The 20,501-nt window shown below is 38.9% G+C and overlaps 1 protein-coding gene across 1 annotated transcript in view; it reads left to right on the top strand.

The window, feature by feature from the left end:
* The window catches only part of CNKSR3 (CNKSR family member 3), a 108,598-nt gene that overhangs the window by 68,505 nt on the left and 19,592 nt on the right, over positions 1-20,501 (top strand). Inside the window, exons 4-7 of the mRNA XM_070733739.1 lie at positions 6,614-6,701; positions 9,943-9,984; positions 13,722-13,841; positions 15,846-15,905. Coding sequence (XP_070589840.1) covers positions 6,614-6,701; positions 9,943-9,984; positions 13,722-13,841; positions 15,846-15,905 — 310 coding nt within the window. The remainder of the gene's footprint in view (positions 1-6,613; positions 6,702-9,942; positions 9,985-13,721; positions 13,842-15,845; positions 15,906-20,501) is intronic.

The following is a 20,501-nucleotide window of genomic DNA, read 5'->3' as shown; positions in this document are numbered from 1 at the left end:
TTTGCCCAACCTAATTCTATTTTAGAATGAGATTAAATACAAACATTTATCTTTAAAAAGTAACTTTGTATTTTAATGCAGGACCTTGCGATTCTGTGGGCTTTTCATAAATTGCTGTGAGAATTGATTTCAAACGAAATGCACTCAGTGGATGCTGCCGTCCACTAATTTGTATCCCTTGGTTTTGCTGCCAAGAGATAAGTGTTGTTTTCGTCTCTAGCCTAGCCAAGCGTTCATCTTTGTTTACTTTCTCCCGCAGATCAGTCAGAATCATGTGTCCCTATGTGAAAAAGTGGAGTGAGGGGCAATTGGTGATGCTATGGCAGCGGGAGCATTTTTAGCTTAAGCATTAAATGCTTCATTTGGGAGCAAATGATCTCTGGATCCGGGTTTAGAAAATACAGTGGTACCTCTATTTAAGAACTTAATTTGTTCCATGACCAGGTTCTTAAATAGAAATGTTCTTAAGTAGAAGCATTTTTTCCCATAGGAATCAATGTAAAAGCAAATAATGTGTGCTAACCCATTAGGAAAGAAATAAAAGCTTGGAATTTGGGTGGGAGGAGGAGGAGGAAGAAGAGGAGGACAGTCTCTGCCAAAGGAATAAGGTGAGGCGAGGGGAATCAAAAAAAAAGAAAAAAAAGAGGGACTCTGAGGTGGTGAGGAGAAGCATGCGCCTCCAATACACCCAGCGCAAGGCTGCTTCCCATACACTGCATCAGAGAGAGAAACCCAGGCGGGCGAGAGGGGGGAACTTCCCGCTCCTTTGACCGTAAGATGGCTGGTGCTGCTTCCTGCTTCCTCTTCCTTCCCATGCTGAAGGGCTTCCCTCTCCTCTCGCTTGTTCACTTTGTAGCCGGCGTCTTTCCTTCAGTGTGGTGACTCCTCGGTTTGGCTGAAGCTGTGTTGATCTGGCCGGAGCGAAGTGCCCCCTTTGGCCTTTCCGCGCCCAGATGTTTCGGGTGTAAGGGAGGCAGTGCGAGGGAGTCACCACAGCGAAGTGGTTTATTCCCTCTCCAAGCACCCAGAGAAAGGAAAACGCTCCGTTCACTCTGGGCTGCCAAAGCCTCCTTAAGCGCCACCAAAAGGCTCCTCTGGCAGCCCAGAAAAGCCCGAGATGGCTGGGATTAAAGGGGGAATGACAAGAAACTGGCCGGGCCTTCGTGCTGCTCTCAAATTTCCTGGGAAATTTTTCCCGGCTCGGGTTCTTAAGTAGAAAATGGTTCTTAAGTAGAGGCAAAAAAATATTGAACACTCGGTTCTTATCTAGAAAAGTTCTTAAGTAGAGGTACTACTGTACACTGCTCAAAAAAATAAAGGGAACATTTAAACAACACAATATAACACAACACAACACTGTATAACTTCAACTAAATCAAACTTCTGTGAAATCAAACTGTCCACTTAGAAAGCAATACTGATTGACAATCAATTTCATTTTGTTGTCAGCACATTCAACTTTGTACAGAACAAAGTATTCAGTGAGAATATTTCATTCATTCAGATCTAGGATGTGTTACTTGAGTGTTCCCTTTATTTTTTTGAGCAGTATGCTTCTCTTGTGAGGCCTCCTTGCTGCTCTCTGAGCTTGGTTGTTTTCTTGCAGACATTTCATTATCCAAATGTAACATCATCAGTGCTGCACATCAATGATGTTACCTAGTTTGGGTAATGAAACATCTGCAGGAAAACAACCAAGCTCAGAGACCACCAAGGACTTCTCATTTCAACTTTAGGCTGCAAAAAAAACATTCTCCTTTATTGATACTCCCCTTTACACAGTGTTTCTCACCTCTGTCAATTTGAAGATGTATAGACTTCAACTTTGAGCATGCTGTCTGTGGAATTCTGGGAGTTGAAGTCCATACCTCTTATAATCAACAAGGTTGAGAAATACTGACTTACAGAAAGGAATGAAATACACCGGATATATTACTGGCAGGGAAGCACTTGTTAGAACATTAAACAACCCTGCAAGATGGATAAATTACTGACTTACTTTGTAGACTCCCAATTATAGTAAGTTCAAGCACTGTTGTTGGTGGACAAAGGTTTTTTTGTACCATTAAGCCGTCCAGTTGAGCTGATAATATACCAGTGATGGGGAACCTTTTTGGCATTGAGTGCCCAAACCGGAACGCGTGTGCATTTTCATGCTTGTGCATGTGCCGGAGCACCAGAAACCTGAAGAACAGCTAGCCAGCACGCCCATGCCTGGACCGTTTTCAGGCCATTTTTCAGGCTCTTTTTTGGACCGTTTCCTGGGCCATTTTCAGACTGACTGACTGACTGATTGACTGACTGACTTACTTACTGACTTATCTATTTATCTAACTATTTAACTAACTAACTAACTAACTAACTAACTAACTAACTAACTAATCAATTAATTAATTAAATTTGTATGCCGCCCCTCTCCGTAGACTCGGGGCGGCTCACAACCGTAATAGAAAAAATGTAGAATACAAATCTAATAATTAAAACTAAAAACCCATAATTTTAAAAAACATGCACACAACATACTATACATAAACAATATAAACAATATAGGCCTGGGGATTCCCCCCCCCCCCCCCCACCATTTTGAGGCCAGAAAATGCCCTGAGTAAAAGGCCAGAAACAGCCTGGTTTTTGTCCATTTTCAGGCTGTTTTCCAGCACTCTGTCACCTACAAAAATTAGCTTGCTGAGATGCATGCGCGTGCCAGAAACCAGAAGAGCCGCTGACAATGGCACGCGTGCCCACAGAGAAGGCTCTGTATTCCACCTCTGGCACGCATGCCATAGGTTTGCCACCACATGTCAAGGTTCCAGGTAACATCTGAACTAAATCAGAGTCCGAGTCAAAGTACTCCTCAAAGTTCCAGCTTATCTCCAGAGCCATCCTGACATCTACACTGGGAAACCTGAATCTAAATAGCCCACTCAGTTGAAAGTTCATATCCCTTGTCCCCCACCCACAACTCAGGTTGTGCCAGTGTGGCAAGTCCTTCCTCCACTTCCGCCCAGGTAGTTGGGCATAGGATGTCCTTGAACCACTCAAAAGAATGCTTTGTGGCTTCATCTGTTCCCTCATGAAAATCACCCCTCCCAAGTTCCCAAGACATCAGGCCTTTTTTAGATAGTGTGGCAAATATTAATGTTGATTGTTTCTTCATTGCTTATTTGACCCTATGACAATCATTAAGTGTTGTACCACATGATTCTTGACAAATGTATCTTTTTCTTTTATGTACACTGAGAGCATAAGCACCAAAGACAAATTCCTTGTGTGTCCAATCACACTGGCCAATGAAATTCTATTCTATTCTATTCTATTCTATTCTATTCTATCCGCTAATTTCTCACCAACCTCTGCACCAGCTTGACATTACAATTACATGCAATTATCATAATACTCATGAAATGACCATAAAAAGAGATTATAAGTGAGTAAACAGACATGTACTACAAATAGCTACTGTTTTCTGCTGGATTCCTCCCCCCCTTTTCTTTCTGTCTGTTTCTCCCCCCCCCCTTGTTCTTACTGTTTGCCCATTGTAATCATAGCTTCTTCTTTTTCACTGAATTGCAAAGTATCTAACTTTGTGCCACAAGCTGTAATGCACCCTCTTCAGAATCTTTGCTCTTTCAAAGGTTGTTTGTGTTTAGTATGTGTCTTTGCTGACTGGCAACACCTGTTTAGGGTTCCCAGTTTCAGCAAGCGGTCCCACAATTAAACCTGGAATTAAGAAGGTAAAATATGCTAAATAAATAAGGTTCACTTTGATTAACAAGTTGTTTGGCATCAGGAAATTGTGTATATAAATATGGACCAGAGAACGGAGGGGAATTTGGTTTGTGAAATATGTCACTCTTTCCAAATGCTATCTTGTCATTTGAGTTCGAGTCATGATAATAGCTGTTTTTGGTGCGCTACTTCCAAAGTTCATTTTTTTTTAATTCTTGTATTTTAGTCTTAAGAATAGTGAACTTTGATTTAGTCAGCCAACTTTATTGATTTCCTAAGAGGCATTGCAATAACCAATGTGAACTAACTGTAGGCACACCTAGATAGGCTGAAGTAAGATTTAAATGGAAAGAGCTATAATTCATTGGAAGATTGTAGTGGGACTTTATCTCAGACCAGAAAATCATAATCAGTCTTCAACTGTTGGTGACATGGGCATTTTCATATAGGTAGTAGTATGGAAATAGTTTGTCAGTCTCCTTGAATTGTTTTGGGAGGTAGGTGGGGTGGAAGTCTACGAGTCTACGTAGAGGGGAATTGAGACATCTCCCCCAGGCCTATACAGTTTATGCATGATGTGTTTGTGTGTATGTTTTTGTTTTTTAATAAGGGATTTTTAGTGACATTTATTTATTTATTTATTTATTTATTTATTCATTCATTCATTCATTCATTCATTCATTCATTCATTTAGTCCAATACACAATGAGGGTTTTAGTGGGTATACACATAGTAAAATACATGATGAAGGTTATAGAGGAGATACTCATAGTTAAAATATATCTAAGAAATAATAGAAAAGAAGGTATAGTAATAGAACATATCAATGAAAGAATAGAAGAAGAGATATAGGAATAGAAGAAAGGTATAAGTGATATAGGAGAGCAATAGGACAGGGGACGGAAGGCACTCTAGTGCACTTGTACTCGCCCCTTTTAAATTATTAGATTTGTTATACATTGTTTTATTGTTGTTGTGAGCCGCCCCGAGTCTATGGAGAGGGGCGGCATACAAATCTAATTAATAATAATAATAATAATAATAATAATAATAATAATAATAATAATAATAATAATACAAATCTAATAAAAAGAAAAAAAGAAAGAAAAGGAAGTTATATTTCCCAGTTTGAACTTTAACCCTGGGATTTCTTTGTAATTTCTCATCCAGCTGTTCACAAAGTCCAGTATTGCTTAGCTTCCAGATGCCATTCATGTGAATGTCTTATGTTTGTAAGAAAACTTTTCCCTATTCAGCTCCTGGGGTGAAAAATGATGGGGAGATCTCTTAACATTCAGAGGTCTCTGCTTCTCAAAACACCCTGTTACAGACTGTACTTATAACATGTTATAATACAGAGGTCTTCCAACTTGACAACTTTAAGACTTGTGGACTTCAACTCCCAGAACTCTGTTCTAACCAGGGTGAGAAAATACTTTTCTTTTCCCCTGGGTGGCATTAATACTTTCTTGGTATTTACGTGTTAGCTTAGTTTTAAAAATAACTGTTAATCTGAACCGAATTTTTGCATTTTAACAAGCTTAGCTTTTAGAGAGTAATTGCATACTTAGAACAATTGCTTCTATTTTTGTTTTCCCCCTATTCATCTATGGAAATTCCTTGTCATGCCTCATAAGTTTTGATCTGTATTTCACTGGTCTGTGTAGCATATTACTAGGAGTAGCTCCCTTCTCTTTCACCACACATAATACAGGTAGTCCTCGACTTATCAACCATGTGCTTGGTGACCATTTGAATTTACAATAGCACTGAAAAAAGTTGATTTAGGATTGTTTTTCACACTTACAACCATTGCCACATCTTCTTAGTCACGCGAATTTGGCTGCTTCGCAACTGGTCCATATTTTTGATGGTTGCAATGTCCCAGGGTCACCTTTTGCGACCTTCTGACAAGAAAAGTCAATGGAAAAACCAGATTCATTTAACAACTGGCTTACTAACTTAACAACTGCAGTGCCTCGCTTAATAAACAAGAAAGATTGTAAAATGGGGCAAAAGTACATTAACCTCTGCTTGCTTAGCAGCAGAAAGTTTGGGCTTAATTATGATCATAAATTGAGGATTACCACCACCTGTATGAAGATTGGTCTCTTAAGCTTACACTGGCATAAGAATAGTCATATTTAATCCTCAATGTAGGCTTTGGAAAGGAAGTCAAGACTAGTGTATCCTTTCCAGTGAGCAACTCCACAAATATGGAAGTTAGGGGAAAGAATTAGAATTTGTGCCCTTTCGTTTCTTCTGAACTACTCGGTTTCTGCACAAAGATGCCTTAGTTTAGGGATGGCTTCTACTTACCTTCTCCATTGGTTCGCATCGCGATGTTTTGTGTGTCCCCTCAAGCAATGTTAGTAGCAGGAATCACCCCGAAACACAGCTGAGAAGCTGATCAGCTGTGCTTCGGGCGAAGAAATAAAGGTCAGTATTAGCCTGGGGGTGGGCGGGAGGATCCTTCTTCAAGCAGCGGAAGAGGAAAAACCATCCAAACAGGGAAACACAAACACACACACACAAACACCAAAAAATATGGCGGCCATACAGACCAGCACCGACAGTGATGTCACCAGTGGGTCGCTACCAGTTCAGGAAATCTGATCCGAACCGGGAGGAACTGCCTTAGTTGGAAAACTAAAGTAAAATAGACCTTCCTTTCCCCAGATGTAGAAATCTTCATCAAATCCCCAGTTGAAACTCTGATTATAACTTCTTTTAAATAGCCAGGAAAAGCGATCCGATGACACTGCACAAATCAATATATGACCATCAACACATAGTAGCACTGTCATACAAAGTAAGCTTCTAGTAATGACTGTTGTTGTGTGGCCTCTTCTTTCCTTAAAGGCACATTCTTGTCTTACTACAGGACTCCATTTACTGGGATAGCTGACTTTTCTGTGACAAAGAATAAAATCATTCAGCTGTGTTTGGATCTTACCACCACTGTTCAGAAGGTCAGTTAAAGAGAGTGTGTGTGTCTGTTCTCTTTCTTTGCTGTTATTGTTTCTAAATTTCCAGAAGAAATACAGAATAGTAGATGTATGGAAATAATTGTAATATAATTTTATGGGCAGCTTAGTGAAACATGTGAATTTTGGATTTTGTAGGATTAGATCAAGCAGCTTTGGTTTAAACCGTTCCTTGGCACTATTATTTTAATAATGATTTTTTTAATTAACTGGTTACTTAGGAATTTATAAAATTATTATTAAATTTTAATTGTAACAGTACCTTTGTAACAGCCGTTTGTTGCTAATAACCCGCCACTGTTAGAACCTATAAAAACATAAGACCGTAACATATTACAGGTTGTTACTGGTAATACTTCTTAATCTTTTTTATTTAAAGCCAGAATAGTAGGAGGCATGCCATAAAGCAAGACAGTTACAGCCCCGAGTAATTTATACTTAGCAGCTCATTTTTGCTAGCAGCAACTTGTAGTTGTGGGATCTATAAAAACAGAATAGAGATAAATACACAGAAGGAAGTAAGAATTAGAATAAAGAAGGTCCTCAACTTACAACCTTAATCTTAAGCTGCAGAAACAGATACAGTGTTCCCTCGATTTCCGCGGGGATGCATTCCGAGACCGCCAGCAAAAGTCAAATTTCCGCGAAGTAGAGATGCGGAAGTAAATACACCATTTTTGGCTATGGACAGTATCACAAGCCTTCCCTTAACACTTTAAACCCTTAAATTACCATTTCCCATTCCCTTAACAACCATTTACTCACCATTATTACTGGTACTCACCAATGAATAAGACACTTAGTGATCCTGATATTTATAAACATAATTATTTATTAACAATAATTATTTTTTTTGTTACTTATTTGCAAATATTATTAGTTTGGCGATAACATATGACGTCATCGGGTGGGAAAAACCGTGGTATAGGAGAAAAACCACGAAGTATTTTTTAATTAATATTTTTTAAAAAACCGTGGTATAGGCTATTCGCGAAGTTTGAACCCCCGAAAATCGAGGGAACACGGTACACTCCAAGACAAGGGAGGTGCTAATACCACTCTATAATGCCCTAGTTAGACCACATCCAGAGTACTGCATTCAGTATTATTATTATTATTATTATTATTATTATTATTATTAATTAGATTTGTATGCCACCCCTCTCCATAGTTTTAGTCACCACACTACAAAAGACACATTGATACTCTAGAAAAAAGTGCCGAAAACAGCAACCAGAATGATAAAGGGACTAGAAACTAAAACATACAAGGAAAGGTTGCAAGAATCGGGCATGGATAGTCTAGCAAAGAGGAGGTCCAGAGAGGACATGATAGCAGTCTACAAATACTTGAGAGGCTGCCACAGGGAGGAAGGGAACAGATTATTTTCCAAAGCACCAGAGAGCCAAACAAGGAACAAGGAGTTGGAAGCTGTCCAAGGAGAGATTCAACCTGGAAATAAGGAGGTACTTTCTGACTGTGAGTGGAACAGCTTGCCCGCAGAGGTGGTGAATGCTCTAACAATAGTGACCTTCAGGAAAAGACTGGACTGCTATTGTACTAGCGTGATGTAGGATCTCCTGCACCAGCAGGGGGTTGGACTAGATGACCTGCAAGGTCCCTTCCAACTCTAATAATAAATAAATAAATCATTCACTTAGTGTCAATTTAAAGTTACAAAACCATCACTGATTTATGATGTTTTTCACACTTAACCATTGCAGCATCCTCGTGGTCCCCTTGATAAAAAATCAGTTACTATGGCAACTGGCATGTATTTACAACCGTTGCAGTGTCTCAGGGTTATGATTTCCCCTTTGTGATCTTCTGACAAGCAAAGTCACTGGGAAGCCAGATTTATTTAACAGCTGTGTTACTAACTTAACAACTGCAATGATTCACTTAACAATTGTGGCAAGAAAGGCTATAAAATGCGGCAAACCCCATGTACCAACTGAATTGTTTAGCAATGGAAACTTGAGGCTGAGTTGTTGTCATCGGAAATTGAGGGCAAAATTGATCCAAAAAGAAAGGCAGAAAGAAATAAGAGATGTGTTCAAATGTAGAAACAGTTTAGTGTCAGACTAAACCAGGGGTCCCCAAACTTGGTAACTTTAAGACTTGTGGACTTCAGCATAGTTGGTTGGAGAATTCTGGGAGTTGAAGTGCACAAATCTGACAATTGCCAAATTTGAAGACCTTCGGACTAAACAAAAGCTGAAAGATCCAATGTAGCAATAGCACTTAGACTTATATACCGCTTCATAGTGCCTCTCTAAACAGTTTACAGAATCAGCATATTGCCCCCAACAATCTGGATCCTCATTTTACCCACCTCGGAAGGATGGAAGGCTGAGTCAATTTTGAGCCGGTGGTGAGATTTGAACTGCTGAATTACAGCTAGCTGTTAGCTGAAGTAGCCTGCAGTGCTGCACTCTAACCCAGTGCTTCCCAACTTTGGCAACTTGAAGATATCTGGACTTCAACTCCCAGAATTCCCCAGGCAGCATTTGCTGGCTGGGGAATTCTGGGAGTTGAAGTCCAAATATCTTCTAGTTGCCAAGGTTGGGAAACACTGCTCTAACCACTGTGCCACCCTGGCTTTAAATATAAATTTTTTAACCTCATGGCTGGGTCTACAAACCTGTCTCTGAATGGGTAGTTATTATTATTATCTCTGGTTAGAATTGGGAAATACTTGCTTCTGGAACCCTGGAATATTTGGGTTTTGGAACATCTGCAAGAAAACAACAAAGCTCAGAGACCATTAAGGACCATTCATTTCAGCCCTGAATTTTTAAGCATTCCCCTTTATTGATGCGCCCCTGTTCTTTGACTTAAAGCAATATTTCTCACCCTTCTCAATTTAAAGATATGTGGACTTCCAGCATGCTGTCAGAGGAATTCTGGGAGTTGAAGTCCATACAACTTAAAGTCAACATTGATTTTAAGCTGCCAGTCTATTGAGGAACTAATAGTTTTAACTTTATAACCAACTTCCTTTAACCAACAATTTTATGTGAGGCTTTTATTAAACGGCTTATAAAAACATTTTAAAACCAACAGTTAAGATTCTTGCTGAAGCTTCTGCAGAGAATTAGATTTTTGGATCGTTTTAAAAAAAAACTTTTGCATTGCTCCAGACATATTTTACTGTCAAGTTAAAATTACAGTTTGATGCTATATAAGGATCTTCCAGTAATAGAATTTTTTTTTCTTTTTAAAGGACTGCCTCATAGCTGAAATGGAAGATAAAGTTCTCAATGTAGTAAGTATAAATGTTTATGTTTAATTAATTCATTTTTTGAATTCCTTTCTGTTAAGGACTTTTTTTATGATTAAAGGCAGCTTTACTTATTACGAACCTCAATAGGAACAGCAGGCATCTATGGCTCCTTATTGCATAGTTTCCAGGCTTATCTAATCGCCTAAAATGAGAAAGTCCAAACTATTTTTGGATGATCCAAAATCCCTGTTTTGAGATGTAGCTTGCCTAGGTTGAAGGCTAAAAATGGGATAAAGTGGAGGCTTCATTCAATCATTTCTCTACATTCTTTTTGCTTCTGATTCAGTTTGATTTTCATCTGCTCTGAAATGCAAATGCAAGTCTGTACAATTTTCTGCATTCCAGCTCAGTTTTGTTTCTCAAAGAAATGCATATATACTGTACTCCTATATACTGTCATTGCAAGATTCATGACTAAATACAACAAGGTTGAATATGAAGGATACTGGCACATCGAATGGGGAATTTATATTCCTTTTCTGTGTGAGCAGAGAAATTTCAGGACAGGATATGGAAAACAATGGAAGCTGCTTGTAATGTGACCCACAGAGCAAGCAAATGAAAGATTCTTGTCCAGTTGCATTGTTTCTCCTCTTCCTTCAATCTACTCAATCCTGCTGAGTTTCAGGAGAGCTGTCAAACCTTGCTCTTCAATAGAATCATGGATCTGTTGTAAATTGGGGCCCTCCAGCCTAGGTTGTATGGATGCTTACTTATGGTTCTTTCAATAGCCATAGTTGTCTTTGTAATTCTTTTTCTTGCTGTGGTTCTTTGGTCATACAGCTTTATTATTTTAAATGTCTTACTAAAAAAAGATAAAACTACACAGTCAGGGTCTTATTGAACCGCAGGTGGCATTTAAATCCTAATGAATAGTATTATTAATGTAACATAGGAGTATTATTAATGTAACATAGGTGGAAAGGAATTCTGTTCTTTTTTTTTCTTTTAGTCACTGCTCTGCATACAATTGCTGGTGCAAAGGGGTCCTGGCAGATAGAGTAATGTGGCGTGAGTTTTGAGGCCTCCAGTGGAAGTAGGAGGGGAACAGTTTTGCTACAACAGAGCTCACTGTTCTGGGGACAGAACTTTAGGGCGAATACCAGCCAGGTGTTCCTTCACCACCGATTCACATCGTGCCATCCCATCGTGTATTTTCGCTTTGGCGCATGCAATAGAGACTGAAACACAGCTGAGAAGCTGGTCAGCTGTGCTTCAGGTGAAAAAAATTAAGTCAGGATTAACCTTCAAGGAAGCAGGAGGGCTTTTTTTTCCCAAGTAGAAGAGGAAAAGCCATCTAAAGATGGAAGAATTCGCTAAAAATTCTAAAAAAATTAAAAGATGGGGGCACCCACGTACCAGCACTGATAGAACCGAATCCATGACACCATTGTCACGTCACCAGCAAGTCGCTAAGGGTTCAAGCGATTTGTTCTGTACGAGGAGGAACCCACCCCAGAACACACGACAATGCCCTTTAAATCAGAAGTGATGTGAAAGGAGAATTTTCCAAATGCGTTTGAGGCAGTCTTGTGACTGGAATAGGGAGGCAGTGACCTGCGCTCAATATTTTGTAACGGTTAATCATTGCTTCCTCCTTTTGACATGAATCAGGCTGTGTTCTTTGATAAGACCTTCCGCCTGCCAGAGAGAGGGTGAGGAATTCAGTGTCTAAAAATACTCAAACCTCCATTCAAAACGGAACAATTGTTGATTACCCTCCATTAAAAAAAATCCATACGCCCTTCTATTTATGCATTATAGCTCTTTCAATATTCTTACTTTTTATAGTAACATTGTTTGGTGTCTGTGTGAGAGTGTAATTGGTTTCAGCAACTGCGTTCTAACAACATGAGAAGCTTATAGATTACAAAGCATGTCTATTCGGCTCCCGGGCTCCTTTTCACTGCTCCACAACCCTTTCTGGTCTAGTAGCCATGATTAGCTACTAGAATTAGCGTCATAGTGGGTGTTGGGTTGGAGCTTTAGAGGTGCACCTGACTCTTCCTGTATCGGTAGCAGGGTGGATTTGTTTTAAATCAGGTTGATTTAAATTGTGATTTAAATCACTAATAAAAAAGGCTTGATTTAAATCAACTCTATTGAAATAATAATTTTTAAAGAGCAACTGTTATCTCTGTCCCCCAGAGGCTCCTCCTCTGATCCGCTGTTGACAGTCCCATTCATTTTAATGGGACGGCTGCTGGTGATGCAGCAGTGACACAACAAGGTGAGGGACGTGGCAGGCAGCAGGTGAGCGGATGCCCGCTGTCATGATGGATCAGAAGTGATAGGCGCTCTTTAATATTATATTTATAAGTTGCATAGAAGGTTTCACTTTCATTTTTACTGCTTGCCCTTCCTCCTTACACTAAGAGCCTGGTGATAAAGATGCATTTCTCTTCAAACAATCATACAATTGATTATTATTATTATTATTATTATTATTATTATTATTATTATTATTACATCATTATTATTATTACTATTGTTGTTGTTGTGTCAGTACAACACAGCAAATGAGATCACTATGCTGGATTTCGTATTTTATCACCAGTCGGGCGCTTCCCAAGCACCTAGGACTGTGTGATGTAGCAGCGAATTATGTTTGCCGATCCCAGTAAAGCGGTCTTTTGCAATTGACAGATGGAGATTTTGTCAATTCCGATGGTTTTCAAATATCCGCTGAGATCCTTTGGCACTGTGCCCAGCGTGCCAAGTACCACTGGGACCACTTTCACTGGCTTATGCCAGAGTCGTTGCAGCTCGATTTTTAGATCTTCGTATTTCACTAATTTCTCTAGCTGCTTCTCCTCAATTCTGCTGTCCCCCGGGATTGCGATGTCAATGATCCATACTTTCTTTTTCTCCATGATCACAATGTCTGGTGTGTTATGCTTCAGAATTCGGTCAGTCTGAAGTCGGAAGTCCCACAGTAGTTTTGCTTGCTCATTTTCGACCACTTTTTCGGGCTTATGATCCCACCAGTTCTTTGCCACTGGTAAATGGTAGTTCCGGCACAAGTTCCAGTGGATCATCTGTGCCACAGCATCATGTCTATGCTTGTAGTCAGTCTGTGCGATCTTTTTGCAGCAGCTGAGTATGTGATCGATTGTTTCATCTGTTTCTTTACAGAGTCTGCACTTGTTGATTTTTCAATTCTGGCTTTGACAGCATTTGTTCTAATGGCCTGTTCTTGTGCTGCCAGTATTAGTCCTTCTGTCTCCTTTTTGAGTGTTCCACTTGTAAGCCATGACCAGGTCTTTTCTTTATCCACTTTGCCTTCAATCTTCTCCAAGAACTGTCCATGCAATGCTTTGTTCCGCCAACTGTCCATACGACATTGAGTTACATTTTTTCTGTACTGGTCCTTAGTTTGTTGTTGTTGTTGTTGTTATTATTATTATTATTATTAATATTAATATTTCGATTTAGATTTGTATGCTGCCCTTCTCCGAAGACTCGGGGCAGATTGTAATGTACATATATAATTATTGGACTATAGTATTTTTAGTTTGAAATAAAATATCACAGTTGTGTTACCAACGAAGTCAATGAAAGTTAACTTTGAGCAGGTGCTGTATCCTATGAATCTGGAACTAGCACTAAAGCTTATCTCAATTTAGGTGTTATTTTCTTTGCTGGAGGGGCTGTGCATGAGATCAGCACCCCACCTCTTGAAACAATGTGTAAAGCATATTCTTATTTTTTCCCCCTAGTCAAAGGTTTTGAATGGAATCTGTGACAAGACAATCAGGTCAACGACTGATCCATTGATGAGTCAGGGTGCCTGTCTCGAAGAAGTTCACTTAAGCAATATCAAACCTGGGGAAGGCTTGGTAAGAATATTTGCATTTCCTTGCTCTTCTAAATTTCTCCTGGCTACTACCTTAAAGTTTATTTAAAATAACAAAGTCTACTTTATTTTCTCAAAGCAGTAAAGATAAAAAGAAAGTCAATATGGAGGCTATAATTGCACAATTGGAATCCTGCCCGTTTTTAATATACATCTTGTTCACAATATGTATGCACATATGAAAAGGAGCCGGCTACCATTTTGACATTTCCCTTTCACTGTCTGCCTCTTACACACACACACACACACACACACACACACACACACACACACACACACACACACAAACAGAGAGGCAGACAGACAGACATGTGAACATTCTTATTTATGACAGTATTTTGACTAAGAGTACAAGTACCCTCTTGATTAGTTTGAATAATTAATTTACATTGCAATCTGAAATATAAATGCTGTAATTCTTCATGTCCAGGATTTAATTTTTTTTCCAGTAGGGAATTCTCACATGAAGTATCCTACTATATATATGAGAACAGAAAAAAACACTTAAAAACAAGGTTCTTTGTATTGGCCCTGCAATGTCATTATGGAGTCTCATTAATGTTTGTCGTTTCTAAAAATGTGAATATCAAGAGAGGATTGTATTATTAATATTAAAGACTAATTATATTACTGTTGATTTGTTTTAGAGGAACATTTGAAATACTACAAACATCTCGGTGGTGTATGCTCTAGCTTAGAAAAACATCTTTAAAAGCTAAATTTGACAACCAGCATGAATGTACATTTTGAAGACTTTTCTAGACTACACAGTGGTACCTCTACCTAAGAACGGCTCTACTTACAAACTTTTCTAGATAAGAATCGGGTGTTCAAGATTTTTTTGCCTCTTCTCAAGAACCATTTTCCACTTTAAAACCCGAACCTCTGCAACTATAACCAGAAAAGGCAGGGAGAAGTCTCCATGGGGCCTCTCTAGGAATCTCCTGGGAGGAAACAGGGCTGGAAAAGGCAGGCAGAAGCGTCCATGGGGCCTCTCTAAGAATCTCCTGGGAGGAAACAGGGCCTCCATCCTCCTTTTGGTTTCCCCAATCGCACACATTATTTGCTTTTACATTGATTCCTATGGGAAAAATTGCTTCTTCTTACAAACTTTTCTACTTAAGAACCTGGTCACTGAACGAATTAAGTTCAGAAGTAAAGGTACCACTGTATTTAGACTAAAGATTTTCAGCCATACCCATGAGACCCACACTCATTTTGTGTCCCCATCTAAATACTGATATACATGATATGGGGGGAAATTAGCCTTGTATATTTATTTTATTTATTCATCACATACACTTATATATTGCTTCAATTATATGATTCAAAGTGCCCTTAAACAATACAAGCAATGCATATACCTGTAGTATGTTACGGTAAATCCAAATTTATCACCTTTGATAAACAAATAAATAATGTTATCCTTATTTATTCATTAGATTACCTAAAGCCGGCCAATTTCAATCAATAATAACAAAAGTAGGAGTAAGTACTGCCAGCACAGATTCAATAAAACAATACCATCCTAAAATAACATGAGGGATACTGAGGGAGATGGGTGTTTCAGGAATGTGAAAAATAGATAAATAAAACATCAAGCTACTTTGATTAAACATAAAGATTCCTTTGTATTCCCCATGTTAAAGATCAAAATAAACAATTGTTCTCTTCGGCCATTCAAGAATTTTCTCTTTGTGAGGTTGTCCTAAGAAATAAATTGAGATAACTTTTCCTCCTTGTTTGATTTGGAGGGTCTTGTTGTTAGGTGGTTTTTGTTTAAATTCTCACCTCTATAGGTGAGGAAGGTTTCCATGCTATGCTCTGTTTACACAATTCAATAGGGCTGGTTTGGGGCAGGCTCCAGCATGGTATTATCAGCCACAATGTTTCTCAGAAATAATTGTCTGAAAAACATTTGAGGTCTAACTGTGGATGTGCTGTAATTATTCTTATGCTTATTTTATCTTTCCATTTCTCAATTTAGGGAATGTACATAAAATCTACTTATGATGGTTTACATGTTGTTACTGGGACAACGGAAAATGTAAGTATTCTTAATGACTTCATCAAAGGGAAATTAGCGTAAACTATTTGTGATAAAGTTGAACCCAAGGCAAAACCCTTTTTTAAAATAGTAGTTTTATTAAAGGTTATAATTAAAAAGATAAGAACTAATAGAAACTGGAAAAAGCAAGTACGGAAAAGAAAAAGAATAGAAAAGATTTTTTTTTTAAAAAAATGGAATATATAAAGAAATAACTTTTTCCTTCATAACATATATAAACAATTTTAGTAACTTATTATTTATATATATATCACCTTCTCTTTTCCCCCTATTCCATCTCTTTATACATAAATCTTTAAAGCCTTGGCATTCAATCCTGGTCAGCAAAAGGCCATTAAGGATTACCAGAGATAACAGCATATCTATTTTAATCTTGATCAAATAAACCAACTTTATATTCCTTTTACTTTACTTGATATTTTTATATTTCTTCTCTTTATTTATAGCAATCTTGATCCTTAATCCCCTCAGAAATGTCCTAAAACTTGATTCCTTTTCATTTTTTTCCTTGTCCCATCTTAACAATAAAAAAAAAATGCTTTAACAGGTCTCTTTTGTAAATCTAGCATAAGAAAGTTATTCAGGTCATTCATTTAGTTTGTTATGCCACCAGGCAGTTTCATTTGTATATTGAGTGTAGTGTCTCCTTACATCATTTCTGCAGCCCTTAGTCATTTTAAAATCCATATTCAGATCAGTCTCAATCCTATTCTTTAAAATGTGTTCCTCTTCCATATCATCTTCCAAATGTAGTGCTTAAATATATATTTACAGGAGACTCATTTGGTATAGTAAATCTTGTCATTTGAAGGTTGATAAAACCTGAATCAATTTCCAAAAATTGGTTAAGAAAAGGAAGTATTTAAAGTTTGCCATTACCTCTCCCCAAAGTGGCAAAAATGGAAAAGAAATCAAATTCTTGTTATATTTTCATTTGTTTTGGTTTCACAATGTTATCATTATCTTACTGCTGACAGTGGTATGTGCATCTCTTCTATATCCACCCTTTAGTTCAGTTCGCTGTATGCAAATCAGTAAAAGTCTTTCTAAATGTTACTTGGGTTTGTACCAACTGGAATTCCCAGAAGGAACAACATGCTTAGACTGTAAATGCAGGCTCAGCAAATACATGCTTATGTAGTTCACTCGCTTCCTTCTGAAAACACCAGCAGGATATTTGTGATCATAGAAGAATCCATATGCTTCCTGGAAATCAAAGGAACTTATTACAATAAGAGATAGTTCTTTTAATGCAAAGCGTCTTTAGAATTGGAAAGGAAAAGTCATGGGTAGGAAAGCTACCATATTTTTCAGAATATAAGATGCACCTTTCCCTCCCCCCAAAAGTGGGTGAAAATTTAGCTGTGCCTTAGAGACTAAATATGAGTCTTCCGCATGCCGCATTTTTGCCTTCCTCACCTCCCAGAAGCACCTTGCAGGCCAAAAAATGGGCGCGTTTTTAGCAATAGCTACTTAGATTTATATTCTGCTTCATAGTGCTTTACAGGCCTTTCTAAGCGGTTTACAGACTCAGCAAATTGCCGCCAACAATCTGGGTCCCCATTTTACCGACCTTGGAAGGATGGAAGGCTGAGTTAACCTTGAGCCTGGTGAGATTCGATCTGCCAAACTGCTGGCAGCCGGTGATCAGCAGAAGTAGCCTGCAGTGCTGCAATCTAACCACTGTGCCACTGCGGCTTTCGTTTGGCGAAAATGGGCCCGTTTTGGACAAAAATGGGATGTATGGAGTGCTACAGAGTGCTTCTGGGGACCGAGGACGGTGGAAATGCAACGCGTTGAGGCCAAAAACTATTTTTTCCTTGTGTTGTAAGGAATATCTTTCTGGGTTCAGATCCAAGTGGGAACAAAGACCCTGGATTCATGGAAGTTGTTTGGAAAGAAGGTTTAATGGTGGATAAGAGCAGATGGCATGAACTCCTAAACAAAAAAAGTGGATCACATGCTTCCAGATGCTGGGTGAAGAGACAACAAAGGGAAAGAAACTGAGTCATTGGTTTTATGGCCTCTATTGGAACCCACCTCTTAGTTTCCTGTTCCTGTGTATGTAATGCACTCCGATTGGCTGTCAGACTCCCATGGGGCCATGCAGGGGCAACTCTGTAGGCTGTCTTGAGCCCAGGCTTGCTTGAGCCCCGCTGGCTGTGCAATCTTCCCAGGTCCCATATGGTATAACGGAAGGGCTTTGGGCAATTTATAATATGTCTCTGAAGGAGGTAGATCTTTGTTAAATAGAACAGAGTGGCCCAGGCTATTAACAAAGGGGCGGGGGATGGGTGAGCTGGGTCATTCCTAGATGGCACATTGACATGTTTCTCTATTTCTCAGCAAGGGATATTTTATATAATATTCTGCCTTTTAAATATTTCCTAGGATATTTCATTTTTCTAGAAGAGGGGTAGGTGCTAACTTCCTACACCTTATTTATTTATTTATTTTATTTATTTATTGTATTTATATGCTGCTCATTCCAAACGGACTCTGAGTGGCTAACAACAGTCACAAATACAATACAAGTAAAAAGGGAAATAAATACAGCAGTAAAATCTGCATAAAAATCTAAAATTCATAAAAACTACAATAAAAATAAAAAGAAATCCATACATACCCACAATCAATCCTAATTCCAGCCTGCCAGAAAAACCACGTCTCAATGACTTTCCGGAAGACCGGTAGGGAGGAGGGCAGTTGATTCCATAGGAGCTACCACAGAGAAGGCTCTTCCCTGAGGTCCCACCAGCCGACATTGTTTGGTGGACGGGACCTGGAGAAGGCCGACTGTGGGCCCTTATTGGCCTCAGCGAGGTATGAGGGAGGAGGCGATCCCGTGTTTTCCTCCTGTAAATTTAGGTGCCTCTTGTAGTCCGGTGTGTCTTATAGTCTGAAAAATACGGTAATTATGAGCTCCAGTTTCATTGTTGCCTTAATAGAAAGATAAGGATTCTCTTCTATACCCTGTCCTATCCCATTGGCCTGCAGATATAGAACTGGATGACAATTGTCTTTCTCCCCAGCCAGTGTGGCCATTCGTCATTTGAGAATATTGTTTTGTCTCCTATGCCAAACATTTAAAATACTTAAGCAATGCAAATGATCAAATGTTTCTCCTAACCATGCCAAACTGGCTTCTTAGATTTACTGTTATGTTTTCTGTTTGAACGAACTCAGTGCTAGGAACCTTAGTCGGCATTCACAAGCATGTAACCTTCTTTTCTTCGGTTTCCAGATCTCCGCTGAGAAATCATGTTGCTAAGATAAGCGTCCCTTCCCTTCTTTGTAGCAGTATAATGACAGCGTCTTGCCTCTGGTGGCTTCCTGTCCTTTGGTATCTATCCAGCTGCATCTCTGACATAGCAGCTCTTAATGCCATGGAGAGATGTGTCCAATTCCTGTCAGGTGACAGGATTTCCAAGTTGTTTTTAATGACTTTTGATTTCCTGCTTTTGGTGGGAATGTTTTGACCCAAACAAAAATTTCCAGTCACTTTCCAAAACCTGGTGATGAAAGCTGAGCGGGCTTTCCTCCCCTCTCATCTCTTTTGTTTATTAACAAATTACTTCTCAATTCAGAAATAATGTGTTTTGGATACGCAATTGTCTGTTCAGAGAGAGAGATTGCCTAGATTCCTGAAAGGAATGTTGTTTCTAAGAAACGGAAGTTATCTTGGAGTCTGTATGTTTCTCAGTGTCTCTCCTCTCTTTCGTAAGAGCTTCCATTTATGAAAATGCAACATGTATAGTTTTGTCTCTTAATGCTGATGTGTAAGATAGGAATGCCTGAGATCAGTCTCTTTCCTAGTAAAATTTCCATCTCAGGTGGCCCTAAGGGGATTTTTCTTGCCCTGCGTTGCACCTGATAAGGGAACAAGGGAAATGAGCCATTTGTTTCAGCTGATTTGAGTCACACAGGTCAACTCAGGACCTTTCTCCTTTTTCTATGATGTGAACTTTCAGAGAATCACTGGAAAAGACTTGCAGCCTCAGAACCTTTTTAAATAAAGGCTGCAGCACCGCTTTCCTTGTAGTGTAGAACTGAGCAAAAAATTCTTCTAATTGTTTTACTAACTTTGCCAACACAGCAGAACCTTCTCTTCTTTATGGCAGACCCGGGTGTCAGATTTTAAGGCACATAAGGGAGTTCTTGAATGATTTCCATCCTGTTTCTTCAGCAAAAATATTTTCCATCAGCATTAGATGTGGATTGACTCCAAAGCTGCCTGCTAATAAAGAATCAAGAATTGACTTTTTTTCTTAGGATAATAATAATGATTAATAATAATAATTTATTAGATTTGTATGCCGCCCCTCTCCAAAGACTCGGGGTGGATCACAACAATGATAAAAACAATATTATAGTGGCACAAATCTAATATTAAAAGAAATAACTAAACCCCTATCACATTAAACCCAGTCAACACACACATACCAAACATAAATTATAAGGAGCCTGGGGGAAAGTTGTCTCAAATCCCCCATGCCTGGCGGTATAGGTGGGTCTTGAGTAGTTTACGGAAGACAAGGAGGGTGGGAGCAGTTCTAATCTCCGGGGGAAGTTGAT

This window comes from Erythrolamprus reginae, chromosome 1 (genome assembly GCF_031021105.1).
Source record: "Erythrolamprus reginae isolate rEryReg1 chromosome 1, rEryReg1.hap1, whole genome shotgun sequence".
NCBI lineage: Eukaryota > Metazoa > Chordata > Lepidosauria > Squamata > Dipsadidae > Erythrolamprus > Erythrolamprus reginae.
The sequence above is the reverse complement of the archived record's forward strand: the minus strand, read 5'-3'. Positions and strand labels throughout refer to the sequence as shown.